This window comes from Copidosoma floridanum, unplaced genomic scaffold, assembly GCF_036245765.1.
Source record: "Copidosoma floridanum isolate Cflo_tuat_1 unplaced genomic scaffold, Cflo_Japanese_pri ptg000004l, whole genome shotgun sequence".
In the NCBI taxonomy this organism is placed as follows: domain Eukaryota; kingdom Metazoa; phylum Arthropoda; class Insecta; order Hymenoptera; family Encyrtidae; genus Copidosoma; species Copidosoma floridanum.
In genome coordinates this window covers 32,288,426-32,296,227 of record NW_028321881.1, presented here as the reverse complement: position 1 = coordinate 32,296,227, position 7,802 = coordinate 32,288,426, and the positions used below count along the sequence as shown (strand labels likewise).

Genomic DNA, 7,802 nt, shown 5'->3' with positions numbered 1-7,802 from the left:
AGCTCTGAGTATCAACTTTTTCCAAAACAAAATAAAAAAACCAAAAAGCCTACATCTCGAACTTCATCTAAAACTAAAAAATAATAGAAAATATTTGTTTCGAAAGTATTTCTAACTTAATGATATTCATAGTTAACTTGAGCTCGGCGCACGTTCAGACGGCCGAACGTCTACTCTTTTGTATTGTTTTACTGGAATTTTTCAGTGATAGCACACTATACAAAAAGACTTTTTCAACGTAAATAAATCTCAGCTTTCCATCTAGCTTATCAAAAAAAATATTAAAAATTCCTTTTTCGAGATATAGCATATTTTATGTTTTTTTTGAGTGAAAATGAAATTTTTTTGAAAAACTAACCACACCATCGGAAAGCTGACTGAAAAGTACATCGAAAATACTATTTGCAACATTTTTTTAGGATAGGAATAAGGCCGAGAAAATTATCTGAAAACAGTGACTTTTAGTGCTCGCGCGGCGTGCCTGGGACGTTTCGCGTGAAACGTCCCATATGCATGTGGGTAAAATAAAATGAAAAAATAAAGTAGCATCAATTTTTGAGACACCGGAAGGCATTTGTTTTCTGTCATGTAGTGAAATACAATTTATTTTATAGTGAATGAAAGGAAGCACTTGTTGGATATTACAACAAGAAATTGCCAACCGATGGCCTCGAAAACTATATCTTGTGTCCATGTAATGCTGAATGACTGACAACTGCATTGAATATATACATGTATTAGCTATTGAATCACATCCCATGACCCCCAGTAACCAAACTATATGTGTAAGCTGAAGTATTTATTTAATATTTTCTTAGCTTTTAACAAGTAATTACATTGAAATTTTCAGAATCTCATACGCTTTTTGACAAATGTGTAATGTAGGGATCTGCATAGATGTAAATATTCATCATATACATGTGTTGTGTGGTACGTAAACAAACATATATAACATGTAACCTAACTAACTTTTAAATTTCCGTTTGACATTTTGGGAAAATCCATATTTTTGAACAAACTGATATATAGCCGTACCTGTTATCACTATCATTTAGATTAATGAAAGTTTAGCATGCTAAGTTAACTGCATAAAAAATGCATCAGTGCATGCACGTAATGCGAGAGCGAGACTTGTTATGCACAGCTACACAAAAGCAGCCAATGTACCGGTAGAGCTATTAGTAGTTGCGCAGTATAGTTGGCGCATCTATTACACAGTCAAGGGGATATAACTACTATATACACTAACATGTACACCACCTTGTATAAAATCTGCACAGGTTCTTGTGAGCACTGAGTTCACTAATATTCTGTGCAGTACATACACTCACGAATACAGTAGATGCACAGATTTGTCTCAGTGTACCAAAATTGTAGTAAATGAACAAATTACGCTACAATCAATTTTTATTTTTTTTGAAGTGAAAACTTCTTATGGCGCGTTGGGCACTTTTGTGGGTGAGCATTTTCAGCCGTTCTCGCGACAGACGAGATTACATACCTATATGTATACTCAGAGCTTATAGCTACTAGTATATATGTATACCTATAGGTATGCGAGAGCGCTGCATGCTGTACGCAGCAGCGTTGGTCTCTTGGTCTGAGCATTATTCCACACTCACAGTTCATGCTTGATCGCACATAGCGCCGCTGCCTGGATCTCACCACGAACTACTTGGCGCGAGAATTCAAATTCAAAATCGTATGATTTTTTCAGCAGACAGTAGGCGCAGAAATTCAAATTCGAAAGAAATCTTTGTATGCATTGGCTAATTAATGCCTAAAAATATTGGATAATGTTGTGTGATTATAGAGATCAAGAGGTCGTCTATAAGAGAAAAAAAAGGTGTTTCGTTCCGAGAGCACGCCAGGACTCATCAGTAAGGCTGATGACGTGCTCCCTGCCATGGACACAGAAGAGGTGTGGGCTTAGAGTGACTCGATCGCGCTTATATATGAATCGTGCGAGAATTCCGCCGCTTGACGGGAGCGAATATCAGGGGCTTGGCCATCTGGCGAGTAGAGCCTGAAGCGCGAGAGATGTGAGACGCCACATGATTACATACATAAATAGTATACCAAGAATTCTTTCGAATTTGAATTTCCGCGCCTACTGTCTGTTGAAAAAATCATACGATTTTGAATTCAAATTCTCGCGCGAAGTAGTTCTCGGTGGGATCCAGTCAGCGGCGCTATGTGCGATAAAGCATGAACTGTGAGCGTGGAATAATGCTCAGACCAACGCTGATACGCAGTTTTTGCATGGGCATTCGTTCGTGCCCTCGCGACAGACGAGATTGAGAGTTTTTTATCTTTATTTTTTTATGTACAATTTCTCATGTCACGAGTGCACCTAAAAATGCTCACCCAAAAAAGTGCCCAACGCGCCATAAGTTCAAGTTTTCACTTCTGCCTGCACTCCCGGAGTGCTACTTGTACTTGGTTTTTTTTAGTCAGGTATCGAGGTGTTCTATCTTTTTATGATTTTATAGGGCTACTACCGATAGCAAACACATTTTTTTTTCTCACTACTTTATTTTCAATAAATATGTATGATCATATGTCATAGTATTGCACGAAAGTATTAAAATTTAACGTATGAAAGAAATTATAGTGATAAAAAAAGCTAACACACGTCCAACTGAATACTTATCAAAGTTCGTATGAAGTGATAAATATAATGAAAAGAAAAGGTAACTGGACACAGCTACGGACATCAGTGGTTTTATATGTATTATGGCGGGTAGGGTAAGGAGACATACATACCAATTTTATTGGGTTGAAATAACATACACATCTATTAAATTTTATAAAAAATTACTGGGTTTTTGGAACGGTGGCATGTGTTCCAAACATAATGTGGGGATGGCAGAGGAGCTGCAGGGGGACTTGAAAATGTGCAGGTAGCGCTGGCAGGGGGGGAGCGTTACAATAAAAATAACAGAGAGTTTCATTAGGTTGAAATAATGGAGAAAATTTAACGAATTTTCCCTTATTTTGCGGGGGGACTTAGAATTGTGCGGCGGTCCGAGGGGGGTTTGATGGTTTCTGGATATTATTTGATTGGGTTAGAATAACAGCGATGACTATAGAATTTTTCCTTATTTTGCGAGGAGACGTTGGGGGGTAGTGGGAGACAGCAGCAAGGGCGTACGGTGGAGTAGTGTTGAAATCACGGCCTTAACAACTATATAATATAGGAAGATACATACATATCTGTAGCTAAGATTATAGTACTGGAAGATTATTTATGCATGTTGTGTGAGATGGTGTTAACAGCAAATAACCACACTTATTGTAACTGTAATTAGCTGTTATCGCTTAACAAAACAGTGTTTACAGCGCTGTTGTAAAAAGTTTCTGTGTCTGCAGTGTAAATCAAAACTTTTATCTACAAAGTGTGTTATATTTGTTTGTAAAGCTGCAGAATGAAAGAAGTTAAATTAATCCGAAACGACAGGAACGACTAAATTACTTATTTTTCGCTGTTGAGAATTCAAGTACGCGAATTTGAAGTAAATACTATCGTGGTTACTAAGGCTTTGTCTGATTTTTAAAAATACTTTATAGTGCTCTAATGCTGATAGATATTTATTTGAAATAGTTGAGATATGAATACCTGAAAAATGTTGTGCTGCCATTCGTTTTTTGTTGCATATTTTTGATAATTTCTATCCAGAAATACCAATCTGTTTTGGCGCTACGAAGGTACAAATGTATCATTTGCACAAAATGTATCTTTTTTCTTCTTCTTATTATTCATAATCGCCTTTTAGGCTCAGACATAGCTTTCTTTTACAGAGCAATAGTGTTTATTAGCCATTGGTGTAAACCTGAGTTATGACCAGATGTGTACACGTATAAACACTAGGACCATCTCAACCACACCTATGATCACGTTGACGAAGCGGAAGAGAAACAATTAATCGACCCTCAAAAATCAACAGCACAGGCGAAACAGCGAGACTTAAACGGCCACCCATCCAAGTACTAACCGCGCTAAATGCTGCTTAACCTTGGAGATCAACTCTACCGTTGCGCCACCGCGACCACCACAAAATATATCTATGAAGACAACTCTTAAGCAGTATTGCATGCGCATGCGTCGTTCAGTGCTAGCATGGCTGGTTATATGCTAGCGTTTACTTATATGCTTGTGTCTGCTATTATAGTTTTTTTTAATACATATTATTCGATCTGTAAAGCAGTTTAAAATATCTTTATCCACATAGAATAAAACGGCGATATTTAGTTACAAGTATAACAGAGCTTTTTATGGTCATACAGGTTTTTGTCTTGTTTTTTTCACCAACAGCGTATCTTTACCATACGAAATAATATACTGTGAGTAAATATGATAATTTTTTCTTATTTTGTGGCGGTGATTGAAATTTATTGCACGAAGCAAATAATCTTATGAGTTTTCTATTGTATTTGACACTTTGGGAAGGAAATGGACGAAGCTTAATATTAGGGAGAGGAAAATCGGCATACTGTTCGAGTTTTGACAAAGTGTCTACGAATAAAGACTAGGATTAACTCCAGCGTAACTCCCATTCACATTGCATATGCATAAGTGAAACTGAAGCTAGTTAATCAGATAAATTGGCAATAAATTCAAATGCAACTCTTCTTGAGGTAATTAATGAAAACAGAAAAATGCCAAAAAAATTTATTTTTTATTAAAAACAAAGTTGCAGACCTTACTCAACGCTTTTTTTTCTGACACGCTCGCTATAACCAGGTACTACTTTGCCCTTATGTACTTGTACCTGAAATTTAAATGCAAAAGAGAGTTCCATCACAGGCCGCTGGTCTGATACCAGCCACTCTGTGGAAAAGGAAGCAACTCACAACAATAATCTTTAAACGCCAAAAACCTCTATTAAAAGTTCTCGTTTATTTTCACTTAATACAACATTATCAAATACACTAAAGATTACTGGTCGCCATCCGACATTACGCCACGCTTTGTTTTCAGGGTACCTACACACTGCCCAACACGCTCACGAAATTCTCTGACCCAGGTGACTCCCTCTTCCTGGAAAATCCTCGCGAACTACGTGGCCCTCTCACTTTCTCTATCCCGGAAACCCTTACACATGCATACAATTCTCTTTCTCGCTCTCTTTTTGGACACATCCTCCACGAGTCACACGAATTCTCTCTCCCTCAGCCTCGTCCTCACAGTTCTTTCTTTCCCTCTCTCTCTCTCTCTTTCCCCTCTGATTTTCGCTATGGCATTGTCTCGGCTCCTCAGATAACAAGGTTGAATGAGACGGAATATCTGATTTTAAATATTAGGATTCGGGCTGGTGTGCGTATTCTGATGGCTTCGATATATCGGCGCCCGAAGGGGGACGTTCTATCCGAGTTTTTCGGTACCCTTCAACGTGTGGCCACTGGCTTCTCAAACATCATCGTAGCGGGAGACCTGAACTCGGATCTTCTTAGCAATGACTATTATTGGACTCATTTGCGTGGCCTGCTTTCTGAGAATTCGTTATACGCGGTTCTGTTTGGTGCAACGCATCATTGTGCCACTGCCGATACTTGGCTTGATGTCATACTGGTGGATTCCGAGCATAAAGTGCGTTCTTTTTGGTCTTCCGACGCCCCATGTATAAGTGGACACGATTTTTTGTATGCTGAATATAATATTGTAGCACCCCGTGTATTGGTTGGGAACCCCGTACGTGATTCTCGCAAGTTTAAAGCAGAGGCTTTTTGTGCGGATGTCCGCTCACGGCTGCCGAGCTTGAGCGTTTCCGATGCGCCCCCGAGTGTCGATGATCTAGTGCATGGTTTCGGTGCGACCGTGCTCCCCCTTCTCGATGTTCATGCCCCTTTGGTGCAGCGTACCGCACGTCACGGGCCCGCACCTTGGTTCAATCGTCAACTAAGGGAGCGGTGTAAGATTCGCGATAGACTCTATAAGGAAGCGAGGAGGACCCGGAGCGCCGAGGGACTGGCTGAGTACCGTCGTGTGAGAGCGATATTGAAGAAAGAAATATTGGCGGCGCGAGATGAGTATCTGCGGCGGTCTCTAGAGGGTTCGCGTAGCTCGGCGGTCTGTTGGAGGCTCTTGCGCAGGTTTGGCTTGTTGGGTGGCACTTCTGATTCTCCGCTGACGCGTATTACTCCCGATGTTTTGTCGCGTCATTTTTCTGATGCCGCCTGTGTGCATCCCCCGTGTAGCGTCGAGGAATTGCGACAAATTTCGGTTGTTGCCCAGACTGATGGGGTCAGATTTTCCTTTCAACATGTGTCCCCCTTAGAGATTCGTCAGGCCATGGCAACATGCATGGCTAAAACCAAAGGCCGTAGTTTCTATGGTTTGTCCTTGCGTTATTTTCGTGATTGTTTGTCTGTTGTCGTCCCGTTTTTAACTTTTATTTTTAATCATTCATTCGTTACATGTACTTACCCGACTGATTGGAAAAAATCGGTTATTGTCCCCTTGGCTAAGATTTCTCGACCAGCCGGTCCGAACGATGTGAGGCCAATTGCGAATTTGGGCCACTTTGCTAAGGTATTTGATGTGATTGTCGCGCAGCAGGTGTCGTTGTTCCTGGAGAACCAGAATTTACTCTCGCCGATGCAGTCGGGCTTTAGGCGCCACCATAGTACGCAATCGGCACTCTTAAAGATTACCGAAGACATCTGTTTAGGGATGGAGCGCGATATGATTACAATCCTTGTAATATTTGACTTTAGAAGGGCTTTTGATTCGATTGGCCATGCCGTGCTCCTACGTATTATGGCTGACATGGGTTTTTCTGCCGACGCTGTTGCGTGGTTCCACAGTTACTTATCGGGTCAATCTCAGGCGGTATTTGATTTAAGCGGTGATTGTACGGCTTTCTTGCACAGTACTTCGGGAATACCGCAGGGCTCTTCTACGGGACCTATTATTTTTCTCATCTTTATAAATTCGGTACTGTCGGTGCTGCGCCATAGCGTGATTATGCTTTTCGCGGATGACCTGCAGTGCTATATCCAATGCGCACCATCTGATGCAAGTCGCACGATTCATTTGTTGAACCAGGACATTAGCGGTGTAGTGGCATGGTCGGACGAGCATGGGTTGGATTTCAGCTGGAATAAGCTCCAGGCAATAATAATGGGTACTCGTCAGCAATTGTTGTGTGTTGACAAGGCGGCTTTACCGCCTATCCTGGCTGGCACGCATGTCATTCCTTTAAGTGACTGTGTAAAGGACTTAGGTGTTTATCTCACCGACGATCTCACTTGGAATAGGCATGTGGCTGCTATCTGCTCACGGGTGCACGGTATTCTCTATCTTTTGCGACACAAGGGCGGATCGCTGTCCAGTAAATTTAAAGAAAAGTTGGCTACGGCACTCATATGGCCGCATTTTGATTATGCCTTCCTGGTTTTCGCAGGTCTTTCTGGTTACTTGGCCACAAAACTCGACCGCTTGTGTAATACTGTTGTCCGTTTCGTTTTCAATCTTAGACGTGACACTGCCCTGAGGCCGTTCTATGCCAGACTTAAGTGGTTGCGCCCTGGCGCTCGACGAAATTACTTTCTTGGTGTTAGCACTTATGGGATCCTTACCACCGCGAGGGGCTGAGACGTTCCGAGAGGCGCGTTCCTTCATTGTTTGAGAGACCTCGTGCAACGCTCGCCACCTATGAGTAGTCGTTTTCGCAGATGGCTATGCGGTTTTGGGATCTTATACCGGTGCGTATCCGTTTCTCCGAAACTTAAAATAAATTTAAGAGTTTTTTGTACAGGCAATTATTAGCCAAGGCCGATGGCATGGTATGAAAAATTGA

The 7,802-nt window shown here is 41.2% G+C and overlaps 1 protein-coding gene across 1 annotated transcript; it reads left to right on the top strand.

The window, feature by feature from the left end:
• The first annotated feature begins 5,329 nt into the window (after nucleotides 1-5,329).
• On the top strand, nucleotides 5,330-7,597 carry LOC111643416 (uncharacterized). The gene has a single exon (XM_089596739.1). It carries the CDS (start codon nucleotides 5,330-5,332, stop codon nucleotides 7,595-7,597), a length of 2,268 nt encoding a protein of 755 aa, XP_089452865.1.
• Nucleotides 7,598-7,802: the final 205 nt, after the last annotated feature.

Coding starts and splice junctions, on each gene's coding strand:
- LOC111643416 (XM_089596739.1), top strand. CDS start 5,330: ATGGCTTCGATATATCGGCGCCCGAAGGGGGACGTTCTATCCGAGTTT.